Genomic DNA, 18,844 nt, shown 5'->3' on the forward strand with positions numbered 1-18,844 from the left:
AACCCTTGATTTAATTTATACTTTTTAATATTCGCACTTTATCTGTCCTTAATGTTAAATGGACAAAAACTTGATGGTGAATTATTTTATCTTTTGTATTGGTTGTGGCTGAATCAGCAGTTTAGACATATTTTTGATTGGAATAGTCATATTTATTGTCTTTATTGTTAGTCACGGATGTTTAACAGAACCTCCAACTAAATTTAAAAGCTAGAGAGTTAATTAAGAGCTATCAAGTAAATGTGCAGTTAATTATCGGATTAGGCGACTAATCGTTTCAATAATCGATGAGTATTCGACTATGAAGATAGTCGTTAGTTGCAGCAGGAGTACAAAGTAACATTGCATGTGTTTTATTTTGGTATTTTGCAGTTGCAGGTGAAGCGATCAGCTCTCCAGCTTTTGTTTTAAAGGATTTGGAAGCAACAAAATTAACAAACTAAATGTGATCAGGTCAGTGGAGGACCTGCAGATCCTCAGTTCTGTCAGGTAGAAATGACTGTCTTTGTTCATGGAGTCTGGTGGCTTTGAACAGACCACAAACAACTTTCTTCATTCATAATAAATGGGGGAAAAAACTCTCTAGAAAGCGTTTTTTCCTTTCATGATCTGTTATTTCCCCCGTTAATATTTATTATGGATACTATTAAAGAGTCTGTCTTTCAGTCCCATGTGAGGCTGATCATTCCTGAGTGTACGCTTTCATATCAGTTACATCAGTTACAGTCTTTCAGTTGTTCAGACTGTCTTAAAACTTTTCCTCTCTGCTCGACTGGTTTCCTGTGGGACGTCTCTCTCTCTCTCTCTTTCCCCTCCCCCTCTTCTCTCTTTCACCTGTATTTTACCTTTACTTCCTCCTCCTGTTCTGTTCTGTTGTGACGCAGTTGTTTTTCCTCCGTGTTAATCTCTTGGTAAGTGACTCTTTTCACTGTTAAAAACTTTGAGCTTATCTCAGGTCTGTTTGTTTGAGTGTAAAAGTACTTTGTTAGCAAAGTTAAAATTGACAATTTGGGAATTGGGTCCTCTAGTAAATTTTTCTGCTGGAGTAATTTATGAAACATCATAAAGCATAGCTTGTATAAAAACCTGACACCACACGTCCTCTCTGAGGACTTGTTGTATAGCTCAACTAGCATACAGGTATAGTTTCAACCAGCTGTAAACTAGTTGTTGGTTTGTTGAATAAGCTGAGTAATCTGGCTCACCATTAGTTATAAGATAGTTGTAAATTTGTTGAGCTAACTGAGTTAGAAGCTAGTTGTAGACTAGCTGAGCTACCTGTAGGCTAAGTGAGCTAATTTTTAATTTTTTGAGTTAGTTTCTAGTTGAGCTGGTTATAAGTAAGCTGTGAGTCAGTTGTTAACTTGCTGTCAGCTAGTTGTAAAACAGGTGTAACCTAACTGATACTGCTGATTGTAAACTAGTTGTAAGCTAGTTAATTTGTGTGTTAGTTAAAAACTTGCTGGGAGCTTTTTGTAAACTAGTGGAGCTAGTAGTAAGGTAATTGAGCTAGTTGTTTATGAGTTTACCTAGCTGTGATCTATTGGCAAGCTAGTAAAATAGTAGGACATTGTAAGTTAGTTGTAAACCAGTTGCTAGCTAATTGATTAGCTTGATTGTTATTGAGCTAATTATAAACCTGCTGGTCTATTTCTAGTGGTTGTAAAGTAGTTATTGAGTGAGTTTTAAACAAGCTGTTGAGTGTAAGCTAATTGTTCAACCAGTTTAACTAGTTATAAGCTAATAATATACTACATAAGCTACTTGTAAGCTAACTGAGGTTATAGTTAACTAGTTGAGTTAGTTGTAACCACTTCCATATCTGTGTTTCCTTCACAGCTGCAGATACAAAGATTCTGTGACTGTGAAATATTGTTTTTATTGTTGTTGTTGCAGTGTCAGAGTGAATCTCTCCCTGCAGGTGTGGACTCTGCTATGGATCAGTGTGAGGACAGAGAGGAGGGAGACCCTCCCTCAGAAACCAGTCTGTGTGGGGAACATGACAGCCAGACCAAAGCTCAGAGGTGAGATGAGGATCTCTAACTGTCCAGGGGCCTCATGTATCAACGCTGCGTATGCACAAAAACATTGCGTACGCTGTTTTTCCCGCACACACCACATGTATGAAAAATGAACTTGTCGTGAGAATGTTCGGTGGCACCACAAACTTTTGTTTGGGGGGAAAGTACTATCTTTTCTGCTGTACTTAAAATGTGTTTCATGTCTATACTCAAACTACACATAACTGTCTTTGTGTTTACAGTTTATAGCTTTCGAACAATGAAGGAAAATGCAGTTTTTCTATAATGTTTATTTGGTATATTTGGCTATTTCCACTATTTTTATATACATACATACCGAATTTCCCGGGATCAATAAAGTATTTCTGATTCTGATTATGGAGTGCACAAATTTTTCACAGATAACCTGCCTCAATTACTGTGTCAAGTCCCGATCGCCGATTGTTTCCCCTTTAGTTTAACATGGAGATGTTAACGCTGCAGGTCACAGAGATCCATGACCACAGATCCCTCTCCTCTTAGAAAAACGTGTGTGGGAAATCCTTTCAGAATAATTCAGATGTGGTGCATATTTGATCCCATATGTGATGTTTAATTGGGACAACAAGTCGAGTGTGGCTTATGAACTGATGCATAAAAATGATATTGGCACGCATTACGCACTGGCTGTTCTAACGGCTCTGGAAAAAACTAATAACGGTGGCGTTTAGAAGGAGCGTGTGTTGAGGGACCCTTCTGCCATGGTGCATGTCTCTGATCCAGCTGTAGCTGTTAACAGCCACAGTGACACCTTGTTGCTGATCCCAGACCTGAGGCAACCAAAAACACATTTTCCTGCCTCCACCCCGGAGATCACCACATCCACCTAAGGCGCAATGGCAGTAAGTTGATTTGCCTTATTTTTAAATAATCAGCGGGCATGCCGGCGATTTATAGTTATTTGCATGTCATGGGCATATTCATTTTGTGGAGGAGCCGGAGCGTGGTTGGTGGCTTGTGCATGTGCGCTCAGTTCCACGCTGGTTGCGATGTATCAAGGAAAGGTGCGCAGAACCTGGCGTAAGCACAGTTTGATACATCTGGAGGTGAGTTTGTGTACGTACTTTTCTAGTTTTAGGAGTAGACCATCTTTCAGTATGAAAGCTACGCACTCTTTGATACATGAGGCCCCAGGACTCTTCTCCATATAAAATAAAATTGATTAGTCAAATAAAATGAGTCAGAATCTTTGATGTGATTACATTTTAGGAACATTATTAACCACTCTCTTTTTTATTAGAGTGCAGCAGGAGAGACCTGGACCTGGACCTGACCCTGGACCTGGACCTGAACCCAGCTCTGTGTCCATGAAGAGTGACTCGTCTATGGGTTTCCCTCTTAACTTTAAAGTTGAACAACCTGGATCTGGACCTGAACCCAGCTGTGTGTCCATGAAGAGTGACCGGTCTATGGGTTTCCCTCTTAACTTTAAAGTTGAACAACCTGGATTTGGACCTGAACCCAGCTGTGTGTCCATGAAGAGTGACCGGTCTATGGGTTTCCCTCTTAACTTTAAAGTTGGACAACCTGGATCTGGACCTGAACCCAGCTGTGTGTCCATGAAGAGTGACCGGTCTATGGGTTTCCCTCTTAACTTTAAAGTTGAACAACCTGGATCTGGACCTGAACCCAGCTGTGTGTCCATGAAGAGTGACCGGTCTATGGGTTTCCCTCTTAACTTTAAAGTTGGACAACCTGGATCTGGACCTGAACCCAGCTGCGTGTCCATGAACAGTGACTGGTCTAAGGGTCTTCCTGAGAACTTTAAAGTTGGACAAGCTGCTGATGGAAGGTAAGAATTTAAAACTGAAATTTGTTGATGTCTGACTCGCTCAGAACTTTGTAGTCAAGGTGGCAAACATTTTTTTTGATTAAATGCAGGATACTTTTAAACTTAATTTAAAAAATGTATTGTTTGAATTCTCTGAACTAACAAAGGCATCGCTGCATGCCAGTGGTTGGTCACAGTCATTGTTGTACAGGTCACTATTAGATCTCATGTCCAGCTCATAGACTTTGTGATCTGAGTCCTACACAAGTTATTGCACAGCCTTCATCAAATGTAATGAAACTTAAATGTTTAAACTGAGTAGGAGGTAATATGCTATTATTTTAAGAGATTGTCAAAATGTACTATCAGTATTTTTTCCAGGTTTTTCAGAAAACACAAAGAAACTGATGCAAATTTTGAATATGTGATATTGAGGCAAAAAAACAACATTTTTTGGTTAAAAAAAATGACTTATGCCTTTGTTTCAGGAAGGCATTTGCAGAAATACACGCTTTTAACTGAATCCATCTGTTCTGTCAACTGCGTTGATCAACTTTATAATAAATAAAAATACCACTGTGATGGTGAAAGCTTTAGTTATACCAGTCTGAAGTGTCAGTGTGAAGACATTGTCCAGGAAGTGATTCAACTTAATGAAGTTGAGGATGAACTCACTGAAGTTAAGGATGAACTCACTGATATTACCAGTCATCAATGTGGATTCAGGACACTTTGTGAGGTATAAAACCTACAAACATGTGATTAGTGAACGACCAGCTCTACTTCCTGATGCACAGCTGCAGGTCTTACTGCAGATGTATGTCATACTTGTTACAATAATTTCTTTGCAAAAAGAATTGTTCTGCAATCGATCTTGCTGAGGTGCTCATCCCCTACCAACACCAGGAAGTATCTGTTCAAAGGTCTGTCTTCTTCTTCCCTCAGTGAACAAGCAGATTGGGTAGCTAACCTTCCTGCTGCCAGCTTTCCCTCCAGTCATCACCAACCTGTTGTTGTTTGTCTCCAAGTCTGTCTTCAAGCATCACTGGCTAAACCAGACTTGATGGTTTGGGATATACCCAACTATGCACTTTAACACATCAGTGATGTGATCTGGTGTCTTTTTGTTGTTTCAGTTCTCTTCATGGTGGACTCCATCTCCCAGGTGACACTGCCCACCTTGATCAGACCCCTGTTGTGTAAAATTTTCATGGACCAAGCCTGGACCACATAAGGGAACTGGCCACGTATAGAGCAACATATGCACGAATTATTTTCCCGAAGATACAAAATGCAGGCGTAAAAGGTACTCAGGAGATGATCAGAGTTTGATGCAGTAGAGTTTATTCTCATACAGAAGACATAAACCAGAGTCAATTGTCCAGACCAGGATTGACTAAAGAATTCTCTGTTGGGCTTTACTTTATGTACCATACAGACTCTTCCTTCATAATTCCTCATTGGTGGAGTACTTGTTGCTCACTCTTCCAAAAAAGAAAAACTCATAGGCCCCGGAAACATTGGTGTCAATTCTCCTCCCCCCTATTAGCCATTCAGATGCTTGGCTACGAGCTTTATTTCCGTCATAATACTCTTGCTTGATTAAACACAAACAATACTATAGGCCCCAGTTTTTCGTTCACCCCATAGATCATTCCTTCTGGTCAGTCGTATCTGGATGTTTCAGCAGCCTCTAATGTGATCCTGATGACCTGGTGATGCTCAGCAATGTGACTGCTTTGCAGAGCAATCAGACTCCACATCTGACTTCGACAGTTAGAGTAACAGATACTGTTCTAACATCTGCTTAAATATGGTCCTCTTTCTGTCCGACCCAGGCTACAGTCTTCTCAAACATGATCACCTGCTTTAAAGCTTCTGCCAATAGGATGCTATCAGGCTTTAGTAATATTTGCATTAAAATGCCACCAACTCTTCCTACTGAGTCACAGTTCTGTCATTGTGTCATCGTCTCAGAACTCCTTCAGAAAGCAATTTGAATATTCAGTGTTTCCCACAGACCAGGTAGCAATGTGTGGTGCTCCATGACACTGGTGGGTGAATCGAGTGTCACAGTGTGGTGGAGTCAGTCATTGGGTGGATGCAGCGGGCGGTGTTCAACACTTTCTGAAGCTGCCACATGAAAAAACCTGTTTCTATATGGAAGAATTATCCTATCTTTATTCAAGAGCGTAGATTTTCAGTTTGAGAGCATAATTTGTCTTTCTCGTGCTCAGAGTTGTTCTCCTCATGCTCACATTTTGCGCTCGCACTCAGATTTCTGCTGCTTTCTTTCAAAATGTGTGCGTGCACTTAAAAATCACATGCTTGTGCTCACATTTCTTCTTCTTGGACACAAACATTTCGCTCGCACTCAAATATGTCCTGTGCACGCTCAAATCTAAAGTCTACACGCTCAGATCTCAACTCTGCGCTCTCAAAACTTTTGTGCTCGCACCCAGAACACGCACGTCCTCTCAGGTTGAGGTGTCTGCTCAGACTGAACGTGGTCCCGCCCTGCGCTTAAAATAGTGTGTTTCACCAGCCAATAGGGAGACAGCTAGATTGTGGCCCCGTCTTAGGTGCTACAACTCAAAACATATCGATCATATACAGTAGTTTCAATAACAGTACAGTAATCATTTTGACACTCATACTTATCAACATATATAGCGGGCCTTCATTGTAACATGTACAACAGAAAGTACAATAATTGGCAACGTATGATCGTACCAGCGGCAGGTAGGCACACATAATGATACGCGAGCTGAAGGGAATCCCCGCTGACGTCACTTCATTCATAATGAGTTGCTGTCCCTAGTGCCGACAAAGGCCCGTTATATATGTTGATAAGTACCAGTGTTTTGAGTTGTAGCAACATTTAGCAATGAACTTACTTGAGGTCTTTGGCCATCCATCTCCCATCATTCGCTGCCGCGCTCCGAATCCTGCTCAAAGTCTTCTCCTTGTGAAAGCATTACCAACATTAGCCTAATTATGCGCCCCCTGGCTTTGGCCGCGTAAATAGGACGGTGATACACTGCATTACACGCACCAATGTTATCCTCAAATCATTATCATCATCATAGCGTATTTTTCATTATACCTTTTTAATCACGTAGCCAAGTCTATTTGCCCATCATCTCTTGTTAAATGTTTCAATAAGAGAAGCAGCTGGTTACAGGGATTGTATTACTGTTACATTAATTTATCAATTAAAATTTTAAATCATAATAAGACCCCCGTCCGCGGACGGGATGCGAACCGGCGTTGCATGGTTTAAAATGCAACAGATGATAGTGTCCTTTACCACTGGACTGTCGTGACACCACTGTACAGGGGATAAATAAAAAACTATATATAGATAAATAATAATAAAAAATAAAAAAAATAATATATATATATATATAAAATTTAAACTACGATAACTCTTTTTAGGACTACTTAAGATTAATTCTACATAAATATGCTGCGTTTTAAATAGGTGACGATTCAAATAGCTGGCTAATATGGTAAATTGGTGTATTTTAAGAGAGAAGTATATGGTCTGTTTTACAAACAGACCATATACCCGCCCGACGGAGCGCTCAAAAAGGCGAGGGAACGCACCTAAGACGGGGTCACAATCTAGCTGTCTCCCTATTGGCTGGTGAAACACACTATTTTAAGCGCAGGGCGGGACATCGTTCAGTCTGAGCAGACACCTCAACCTGAGAGGACGTCCGTGTTCTGGGTGCGAGCACAAAAGTTTTGTGCACAGGACATATTTGAGTGCGAGCGAAATGTTTGTGTCCAAGAAGAAGAAATGTGAGCACAAGCATGTGATTTTTAAGTGCACGCACACATTTTGAAAGAAAGCAGCAGAAATCTGAGTGCGAGCGCAAAATGTGAGCATGAGGAGAAGAAATCTGAGCACGAAAAAGACAAATTATGCTCTCAAACTGAAAATCTACTCTCTTGAATAAAGATAGGATAATTCTTCCATATTTCTATTGTTCTTCAGAGTCACCTGCTGAGACACTATAAAGCTACAGCATTTCAGCTCAATCTTACTTCTTTAAAAGTAAGTTATTTAAGAGAAGACAACTAAAAACATTTTTACCAGAACCCTGCCTGGTTTCATTCCTCACCCCAACTAGTTCAATCTTTAGATTCTGTGACAGGAATGATTTGCACAAAACAACTTCAATTGGAGGTTTTTATTTCAAATAATTAACTTAAGACCTACCTCAACCAATAACCTGTTCTAACTGTTTTGGTAAAATAATGTAAAAAATAAAATATATTAACACAAATAAAATAAAGAAAATAAAGAAACTACCTAAGGAACAAAGCCTGATTCAGATTCTTTGTAGGTTCTTATACTGTAGCCTATTTAGTGCACAGCTTCATGTCCTATCAGAACACCTAATTTTTCTTGGCTTCCTGAAAAACAAGTGCTCTTCATAAGGGACCTCCTTGGGTTCAGGCCCATTTATGGATAGTCTTGCTTGAGAAACAGCAAAAAAACAGCCACAGACAAATCAGAATTAAAATAGGCTACTTTCCCCACTCATTTTTTTTAAATTTAAAGTCTAAACTTCTCTGTTTCCACCTCACCTGTTGTTTCAGCAGCTGCCTGTCTTACAGGAGCATTTTGTCTGCTGTCCTCCTCTATTTCTCCCTGAGCACCACTGTTTGATGCCTATAGAACATTCAGATAAACTAACGTTTACGAGCCATTTGACTGTTCAACTTTGTTTCGGACTGACACCACCTCATGCTGCTCCTTGTCCTCTTGACGAGTCCGTTTTTGCCGTGAAAAAAAACGTTCAATACTTATCTGGATTAAAGCAGGAAACATTCAGAAAAACTACTGATAACTACAACAATAATAATATTCATAATAACTTAAAAAATGTGGTCTATTCTTTTTGATTTGGCTGTGGGCATAGTAGTCTACTCTATCCCCTCAAATATTAGGGCTGTAAAGTCCTAAATTCTTTAAATATATCACTTTATTATCATTTTAAACCTTTTTAGGTGAGAAAGTAGCCGTTTAGATCCCCAGTGCGTCGTTAATTTGTCTAAATACCAGCTGTTTACAATTTTGTTCGGACGAATTTGGCGCTACTCAAGCTAGCCGGCGTGAGCAACGCACTTCCGGTTACATTCACAAAAATAAAACGCCCGTTGCCCTTTATAACGTTAGAATTTGTGCTTTTACTTTGAAAACAGGAAGCGAACCTACCCTCGATGTAGCTAGCTTGAAGCAGCCGCTTTGACTGCTCTCGTCCCGTTAACGGCATTTAAGGAAACCATTCAATATGCCTTAACGTTACCGGAGAGTCTTGACAGCTCTGAGACCGACCCGGTTCATTGTAAAACATTTATTTATTGATGTGAATGTGGTGTTTTCTGCGTGTTGGCTAAGGTTACAGATGTTACAGTTTTTTAATCCCCTAGAGAGGAAAAAAAAATAGAATCATTTGTGGCGGTCGGTCTCTATTCTGTGGCGGTGCGCCACAGAATGGTCTATGTGTGGGGAAACACTGATATTGATGTCATTAAATGTCCCTAAACTTGGTGTTTTCTCTGCAGAGTTGAGCAGGAGAGCTCAGAGGTCCTCAGTGGTCAGTCTGCCCCACAGCATCAAACAGATCTGGACTCCATATTTATGGTGTGTACATGTACAAACAAACCTTTCGCTATAAACTACAGATAAATGTTTATCTACCATTCAGGTGCTAACAGTCCGATGCTGCTCTGTTTGGACCAGCAGGCCTTTAAACTCAGAGATGAATCACATGTGAGCTTTTAACTAAATGTTCAGTTTATCATTCTGTTCCAGCTGCTGGAGGAGAACATCGTCACTTTTGTGAAGAACGAGCTGAACAAGATCCAGAAGGTTCTGAGTCCAGATTACCCAGACTGCTTAGAGAGTCAGTGGGAGGATGAGGAGGTGTTGGAGGATGAGGAGCAGAGGTGGAGCAGCAGAGAGGAGTTTCTGAAGATCACACTTCACTTCCTGAGAAGAATGAAGCAGGACGAGCTGGCTGACTGTCTGAAGAGCAGTAAGTGGATTTCTTTAAAGTTTAACATGATGAAAGAAGAAATGGAGGCAACATGGGCATCGTTTACATTTTCACTCTCTGAAGTAAATATGCTGCACACATCTGCATCAGATCATAAGCTGTTTGTCCTCAACTGATGAGCTGAATGAAACGGATGGAGGAGCAGAAATTACACAGACACAATTAAATGTTTAGATACTCTGATTTTCTATCGGATTCTCTTGCTGATTTAATTTGATTTATTAATTCAGGAACCCATGCTCCAGTGTGCCTACGTAATCTGAAGTTTAACCTGAAGAAGAAGTTCCAGTGTGTGTTTGAGGGGATCTCTAATGCAGGAAACCCAACCCCTCTGAATCAGATCTACACAGAGCTATACATCACAGAGGGAGGGACTGCAGAGGTCAATGATGAACATGAGGTCAGACAGATTGAAACAGCATCCAGGAAACCAGACAGACCACAATCAACAATCAGACAAGAAGACATCTTTAAAGCCTCACCTGGAAGAGATGAACCAATCAGAACAGTGCTGACAAAGGGAGTGGCTGGCATTGGGAAAACAGTCTTAACACAGAAGTTCACTCTGGACTGGGCTGAAGACAGAACCAACCAGGACATCCACTTCACATTTCCATTCACTTTCAGAGAGCTGAATGTGCTGAAAGAGAAAAAGTTCAGCTTGGTGGAACTTGTTCATCACTTCTTTCCTGAAACCAAAGAAGCAGGAATCTGCAGGTTTGAAAAGTTCCACGTTGTGTTGATCTTTGACGGTCTGGATGAGTGTCGACTTCCTTTGGACTTCCACAACACTGAGATCCTGACTGATGTCACAGAGTCCACCTCAGTGGATGTGCTGCTGACAAACCTCATCAGGGGGAAACTGCTTCCCTCTGCTCGCCTCTGGATAACCACACGACCTGCAGCAGCCAATCAGATCCCTGCTGACTGTGTTGACATGGTGACAGAGGTCAGAGGGTTCACTGACCCACAGAAGGAGGAGTACTTCAGGAAGAGATTCAGAGATGAGGAGCAGGCCAGCAGAATCATCTCCCACATCAAGACATCACGAAGCCTCCACATCATGTGCCACATCCCAGTCTTCTGCTGGATATCTGCTACAGTTCTGGATCTGTTGAAAACCAGAGAGGGTGGAGAGCGGCCCATGACCCTGACTGAGATGTACATCCACTTCCTGGTGGTTCAGTCCAAAGTGAAGAACATCAAGTATGATGGAGGAGCTAAGACGGATCCACAGTGGAGTCCAGAGAGCAGGAAGATGATCGAGTCTCTGGGAAAACTGGCTTTTCATCAGCTGCAGAAAGGAAACCTGATCTTCTATGACTCAGACCTGACAGAGTGTGGCTTTGATATCAGAGCAGCCTCAGTGTACTCAGGAGTGTTCACACAGGTCTTTAGAGAGGAGAGAGGACTGTACCAGGACAGGGTGTTCTGCTTCATCCATCTGAGTGTTCAGGAGTTTCTGGCTGCTCTTCATGTCCATCTGACCTTCATCAAGTCTGGAGTCAATCTGATGACAGAAGAACAATCAACCTCCCGGTTGTCTGAAGTGTTTGGGGGCAAATCAACCCGTCTCTACCAGAGTGCTGTGGACAAGGCCTTACAGAGTCCAAACGGACACCTGGACTTGTTCCTCCGCTTCCTCCTGGGTCTTTCTCTGGAGACCAGTCAGTCTTTCCTCAGAGGCCTGCTGACACAGACAGGACGTAGCTCACAGACCAATCAGGAAACAGTCGAATACATCAAGAAGAAGATCAGTGAGGATCTTTCTGCAGAGAGAAGCATCAACCTGTTCCACTGTCTGAATGAATTGAATGATCGTTCTCTAGTGGAGGAGATCCAACAGTCCCTGAGATCAGGAAGTCTCTCCACAGATAAGCTGTCTTCTGCTCAGTGGTCAGCTCTGGTCTTCATCTTACTGTCATCAGGATCAGATCTGGACATGTTTGACCTGAAGAAATACTCTGCTTCAGAGGAGGCTCTTCTGAGGCTGCTGCCAGTGGTCAAAGCCTCCAACAAAGCTCTGTAAGTGCTCACATCACTATCCACATTGCATGCAGTTTCCAATGTTTGTCTTTGTTTTCTCATGTTTTGCTGATTCCTCTCCAGGCTGAGTGGCTGTAACCTCTCAGTGAGAAGCTGTGAAGCTCTGTCCTCAGTCCTCAGCTCCCAGTCCTCTAGTCTGAGAGACCTGGACCTGAGTAAGAACAACCTGCAGGACTCAGGAGTGGAACATTTTTCTGCTGGACTGAAGAGTCCACAATGCAGACTGGAAACTCTCAGGTCAGAATTAAACTGTTTTTAGAAGTAAACCAACTATGTTAACAGCTGTCTGCTTTTGAGCTCCAATAGTGTCTGAAACCGTTACAATAATGAACATCTAGCTAAGAAATACCTTTATTTTAGAGAGTTTATTCTGACCGTGTGTGTGTGTGTGTGTGTGTGTGTGTGTGTGTTTGTAGTCTGTCAGGCTGTATGATCTCAGAGAGAAGCTGTGAAGCTCTGTCCTCAGTCCTCAGCTCCCAGTCCTCTAGTCTGAGAGACCTGGACCTGAGTAACAACGACCTGCAGGATTCAGGAGTGAAGCCTTTTTCTGCTGGACTGAAGAGTCCACACTGCAGATTGGAAACTCTCAGGTCAGAATTCATTATTAATGAACTAAAAACATTTTTTAGAAGTAAACCCATCATGTTAATAGCTGTCTGCTTTTTTAACTCCAGTAGTCTCTGAGACCGTTACAATAATGAACATCTAGCAAGGAAATACTATTATTTTAGAGAGTTTATGCTGACCGTGTGTGTGTGTGTGTGTGTGTGTGTGTTCAGGCTGTCAGGCTGTATGATCTCAGAGGAAGGCTGTGCTTCTCTGGCCTCAGCTCTAAGATCCAACCCCTCCCATCTGAGTGAGCTGGACCTGAGCTACAATCATCCAGGAGACTCAGGAGAGAAGCTTCTGTCTGCTGGACTGAAGGATCCACACTGGAGACTGGAGACTCTCAGGTATCGACAGACAGACAGGTGGACACTCTCAGGTATGGACAGACAGACAGGTGGATTCTCTCAGGTATTGACAGACAGAGAGGGACTCTCCCAGGTATGGGCAGACAGAGAGGTGGACTCTTTCTGTTATGGACAGACAGGTGGACACTCTCAGGTATCAACAGACAGGTGGACACTCTCAGGTATGGACAGACAGACAGGTGGATTCTTTCTGTTATGGACATACAGGTGGACACTCTCAGGTATGGACAGACAGACAGGTGGACACTCTCAGGTGTGGACAGGTGGACAGACAGCAGCTGTCAGTGTGTCTCTGTCTCTAACTGAGTGTCTCTGGTTGATGTTTAATGGTGATATGAAGTTGATTGTGACTGTGTCTCTTCCTGCAGGGTGGACCATGGTGGACTTCAGAGACTGAGACCTGGTCTGAGGAAGTGTGAGTGTGTTTCAGCTTCATTCATCAGAACTCAGCTGCACATGTAAAAGCACTTTTAGACTTTTTTTTTGACTGAAGTTGGATGATGAATTTCTCCAGAGTTTCAATCAGGATTCAGCTTCTGTTTTCAGTCAGTGTAGCTGGAAAGATGTTAGAATCAATCAATCCATTTAAAATCCACCAACACAAAGAAAGTGAACACAGTGATCCAACAAAACTAATAAATACATTTAATTAAGAGTGGATCCAACAGAAAGCTGACTGTGTTTCTTCTTCTCTTGACTCTCACTGATTTTATACAAGAGGTTTTTTTGCCTTCAGGTGCTGTTCGTAAACTTCAGTAGCTTGACTGATAAAAGTTCATGTGTTCCTTCAGTTTTCTTCTCTAGGTGTTTTTTTAATAAACTAGTCTTCAAAAACCTACAAGTCATAAACAAAACAGGACATAATTTATGTGAACAGATGTTGAGAAGTTGAATAAAGTGAGTTGAGGTGGATTTACCTTCCAGTTCCTCCCTGACTGGGAGACCTGTGCCCAGATGTACGACACATACGCACAAGAAAACAATGTGTTTGCATATTTGTGTGTTGAGTTTTTTGCATCTGGCCCCTGGTCGATGAAAAGCACCTTAAAGCCAGTTGGTGGAGCCACAGCCCTCTGATATTCATTTAAAAATCCAGACTGTGGTGAAAGTTTTCTGTAGCAGTGGACAGTTTGACTTTTGATGATCAAAGGTCTGAACTTTGTGCTGAATGTGACTCTTTGGTGGAGCTAATAACAGTTTAATAAAGCAGATGGTTCAGAGCTGCTTTGTGCTGCAGTGGAAGATGATGTGTCACTTTTATTAGTGAGACTTTATTCACTACTTGTGTTTATTGATGTGGATCTCCATCAGCTGTCATCCTCGAGTCCACACAAGGAAAAACACACAATATTACTGACATGTTGACTCTCATGTTAAGTTACTGTTACATTGTGAAACTTTGAATGGTTTTCTTTCAGTAATTGTCAGTAAAGTTGTTAATGAATCAACAGATGATAACCTGCAGCTGTTTTGTGTCTTGTTCTCTCCATCAGATGTCTGTGAAGTGGAACTGGACACAAACACAGTAAACAGAAACCTCAAACTGTCTGACAACAACAGGAAGGTGACACGTGTGAGAGAGGATCAGTCATATCCTGATCATCCAGACAAATTTGACTGTCCTCAGCTGCTGTGCAGAACTGGTCTGACTGGTCGCTGTTACTGGGAGGTCGAGTGGAGAGGAAGAGTTGATATATCAGTGAGTTACAGAGGAATCAGGAGGAGAGGAGACAGTAAAGACTGTTGGTTTGGAGGGAATGATAAGTCCTGGAGTCTGAGCTGCTCTAATGGTGGTTACTTTGTCAGCCACAATAAGAGAGGCACAGACCTCTCCTCCTCCTCCTCCTCCTCCTCCTCCTCCTCCTCCTCCTCCTCCTCTGGTAGAGTAGCAGTGTATGTGGACTGTCCTGCTGGCTCTCTGTCCTTCTACAGAGTCTCCTCTGACTCTCTGATCCACCTCCACACCTTCAACGCCACATTCACTCAACCTCTTTATCCTGGGTTTGGGTTAAGGGTCTGGTCCCCTGGTTCCTCAGTGTCTCTGTGTCCTCTGCAGGTCTGAGAGTCTCTCCTGTGGACAGAAACTCTGCTCACTGAAATCAAAGTTCAGTCTGTTCACCATCACTCACACTGCACTGTGAAGCAGATCTGTCTCAGACTCAAACACAAAACATTCATTTGTCTGATTTCATCTCTTTGATGATCAACATTTTTCACTAGAAACACTTCCTGATGTGTAACATCTGCCTCCTCCCTGGTGCTGTGATTCAAAGTGACTCTGTGGGACACACTGTATAAACAATGTAAAGTGTATCTGTGTCCATGTACACATGCTGTAATAAACTTGTATTAAATTGTATGTGTTTTTAGGGACGGTGCAGGAAGCTTTGTGAAGCTTTGGGGCTTCAGACTCAGTAACAGCACAGTGACATCTGCTGGTTTATAAACCTCACAGCAGCGTAAATGTTTACAAAAATTTATATTTTAAGTACTTTAAAGTTAGTTAATGTTTGTACTTTTACTTTAAGAGTGTTTTAAGCTATAACACAGTATTGCTACAATGTAGTATTAGTTGTTTCAATTAGCGTTAGCAGAAGAATCGTTAAGAAGCCTCATCGTTAGCTAACAGTAGTGATGGGACAGACTGTGCTGAGGCTTCGGAGCGTGTGTCGAGAAATCCATGAAGTCTTTTCTGAAGCGCGTATCGAGGCTTGTTTCTTTAAGGGCGAGTGACGTCACTGATGACGTTTGAAGCCTCGCTGGTTCAGGGAATGTTTGAGAGTTGACGTCAGGTTGGTGTGATAAATGAACATATATTAAGCGCATTGGATCCCCGCAAAATTGAATCCAAGCACAGTGGCAAAAACATTCTTTCTTAATAAAAATGAAGTCATCATCATCACCCCAGTGTTCATAAAAAAAATCACTGTCTAATCTTTGGAAAACACTCCAACAGTTTTAACATAAACATCTCATGTCCTATTGGATTTATTCAAACATTGACTGAAATCATATTGACGCGTTGTTGTTGTTTTTTTTTACATTAATACACTTTTACCATTACCCATAAATTAATTTAAAAAAAAAGATTAAATTAATGAATGAATGAATCATATAAAATCAAATTAAACTGTTCTTGGCAGTGATTATTCCCATGCTGACACTGTTGCAGACAGACAAGAGGCCATCAGAAATTGTTGAAATGACTATAAAGGTTTTGACCAGCGGGCGGCTCTGTTAACCTTTTTTTGAATTGGATGATAATGTTAGAGATTAATAAAATTAGCAATGGTCTGCATTATGACCTTTAGTAAAATGCTGCTTAGAGGTGTATTTGGCGGGGCATGAAACACACAAATTTTATGTGCCAGGCACAGCACACAGAAATAAGGAGTATCAAAGGAAAGGACATACTGATAATGCTTTGCACATCGCCACATTATTGGAGGGCAAGCAGATAAAAAACTGAAGCACTCTTTGTGCTCCAATTCAAGGCCACGGGCCCAGGTGGAGATAGACACTGACCAGGTGGAGACAGGCACTGACCAACACTAGACAAGATACAGAAGTGTGCTGTTAGCTTTTTTCCTTCCACAGGGCGGTGACCGGAAGCTGAAGCACCAAGAGGCTAGGACTAGCCTGTGTGCTAACGAAATGGGTGGGCCGTCTAAACCGTGGTGCTGCCCCAACAGTTTTTGACCAATCAGATAGTCGCACATTTACATTATAAAACTCTGTGTAAAAGTAAGTTAGGCATCCTGTTCTGGGAGGTGGTTACAGCTAACTGCTTAGCAGCCTGTGATTCCATGTACATGCTCACTCTTTCATTATTGTCTTAAATAAATAGTCTAAAGGATTTTACTCTCCTCTCATCTGTTCTGCAAAAAAACGAACTCTAACACCCATCAGATTTACTTTCGTATTGAAATTAGACATGTAAATCTCCATGTACATAAATGAAATTTCACATGCAGATTGTTAAATATGTATAAATCAATTAAACCTACACTGGTGTTAGTTAAGTACTTTAAAGTTAGTTAAACTCTATTGAGCCATTTTGCACCTTCTGGACACCTTTGTGGCAAAAATGTAAACGCACAAAAAAACTGCAATTAAATCACCATACATCAATATTTTTCTCTGCCTATTTTTCATAAATCTCTTAAACAACTTCAGACTTGTTCAAAACCACCAAATATTCAATCATTTCATTTTAAATGCCAGTGTTTATATTTGAATTATTTCATAATTTCTTACCAAAAAATGAATTATTTTCCATATAATAAATTCTAGGGGACTGGGGCATTGGTGGTGCTTAGAGTCTTGGATATGTCAAAGATTAGAAACAGAATTGATTTGATTGCATTAGTATTTTTATGTAGTGCCAGATACTCCCTCTGGACACCTTCGTGGACAAAAATTGCCTCATAGACTTCCAATCAAAGCACATTTATTAATCTCACTCTCATGAAGGTTTAAAAAAAAAAAAAAAAACTACGGCTGCAACTAACGATTATTTACCATTATTGATTAATCTGTCGATTATTTAAACGATTAATCGATTAGTTGTTTGGTCAATAAAATGTATTAAAATATCAATTTGGACTTTGGAATTTTGAACCTCCAACTAAATTTAAAAGCTTGAGAGTTAAATAAGAGCTATAAAGTAATTGTGCAGTTAAGTATCCGATTAGTCTACTAATCGTTTCAATAATCGATGAGTATTCGACTATGAAGATAGTCGTTAGTTGCAGCCAGAGTACAAAGTAACATCGCATGTGTTTTATTTTGGTATTTTGCAGTTGCAGGTGAAGCCATCAGCTGTCAAGCTTTTGTTTTAAAGCATTTATAAGCAACAAAACTAACAAACTACCTATGTGATCAGGTCAGTTGGGGACCTGCAGATCCTCAGTTCTGTCAGGTAGAGATGACTGTTTTTGTTAATGGAGTCTGGTGGCTTTGAAAAGACCACAAACAACTTTCTTCATTTACAATAAATGGGGGAAAAACTCTCTAGAAAGTGTTTTTTCTCTTTCATGATCTGTTATTTCCCCCGTTAATATTTACTATGGATACTATTAAAGAGTCTGTCTGTCAGCAAGAAACGCTTTTACATCGTTATTGTCATATTTTCATTCAGATCCATGTGAGGCTGGTCGTTCCTGAGTGTACGCTTTCATATCAGTTACATCAGTTACAGTCTTTCAGTTGTTCAGACTTGTCTTAAAACTTTTCCTCTCTGCTCGACTGGTTTCCTGTGGGACGTCTCTCTCTCTCTCTCTCTCTCTCTCTCTCTCTCTCTCTCTCTCTCTCTCCTCCCCCTCTCTCTCACCTGTATTTTACCTTTACTTCCTCCTCCTTTTCTGTTGTGACGCAGTTGTTTTTCCTCTTTTGGTAAGTGAAACTTTTGGTAAGTGACTCTTTTTACTGTTAAACACTTGGAGCTGATCTCAGGTCTGTTTGTTTGAGTCCCAGCATTTTGATAGTAATAATTATAATAAGTTTAGCTCTGTGCTAACAGCTGTTTATGAGGATCACCCACTGCTCTGACAGCAGCTAACATGCTAACCATTATGGAGCTGATTCAAGCTCAAATTTATGATGAAACTTCCAATATCACAATACAAGTGTAGCACCACAACCATGTAAAAGTACTTTGTTAGCAAATTTAAATTTGATAATTTGGGAATTGGGTCCTCTAGTAAATTTTTCTGCTGGAGTAATTTGTGAAACATCATGTAGCTTGTGTAAAAACCTGACACCACACGTCCTCTCAGAGGACTTGTTGTATAGCTCAACTAGCAAACAGGAATAGTTTTAACCAGCTGTAAACTAGTTGTTGGCTTGTTGAATAAGCTGAGTAATCTGACTCACCATTAGTTATAAGATAGTTGTAAATTTGTTGAGCTAACTGAGTTA

General features: G+C 41.0%; 1 protein-coding gene across 1 annotated transcript; it reads left to right on the forward strand.

Annotated features, from left to right (window-relative positions):
- The first annotated feature begins 750 nt into the window (after positions 1-750).
- On the forward strand, positions 751-15,763 carry LOC131960669 (NLR family CARD domain-containing protein 3-like). Its single transcript, XM_059325930.1, has 11 exons — positions 751-911; positions 1,922-2,024; positions 3,301-3,852; positions 9,412-9,490; positions 9,662-9,884; positions 10,136-11,930; positions 12,015-12,188; positions 12,368-12,541; positions 12,731-12,904; positions 13,294-13,340; positions 14,419-15,763. The coding sequence occupies exons 2-11, from the start codon at positions 1,936-1,938 to the stop codon at positions 14,985-14,987; spliced, it is 3,876 nt and encodes a 1,291-aa protein (XP_059181913.1). The 5' UTR covers positions 751-911; positions 1,922-1,935; the 3' UTR covers positions 14,988-15,763.
- The last annotated feature ends 3,081 nt before the right edge of the window (positions 15,764-18,844 follow it).

Source organism: Centropristis striata, chromosome 22, assembly GCF_030273125.1.
Source record: "Centropristis striata isolate RG_2023a ecotype Rhode Island chromosome 22, C.striata_1.0, whole genome shotgun sequence".
NCBI lineage: Eukaryota > Metazoa > Chordata > Actinopteri > Perciformes > Serranidae > Centropristis > Centropristis striata.

Bases quoted from the DNA above. Each gene is read 5' to 3' on its own strand.
- LOC131960669 (XM_059325930.1), top strand. From the start codon at position 1,936: ATGGATCAGTGTGAGGACAGAGAGGAGGGAGACCCTCCCTCAGAAACC. The intron at 2,025-3,300 runs GTGAGATGAGGA...CTTTTTTATTAG, and splicing joins AGCCAGACCAAAGCTCAGAG to AGTGCAGCAGGAGAGACCTG. The intron at 13,341-14,418 runs GTGAGTGTGTTT...TCTCTCCATCAG, and splicing joins GAGACCTGGTCTGAGGAAGT to ATGTCTGTGAAGTGGAACTG.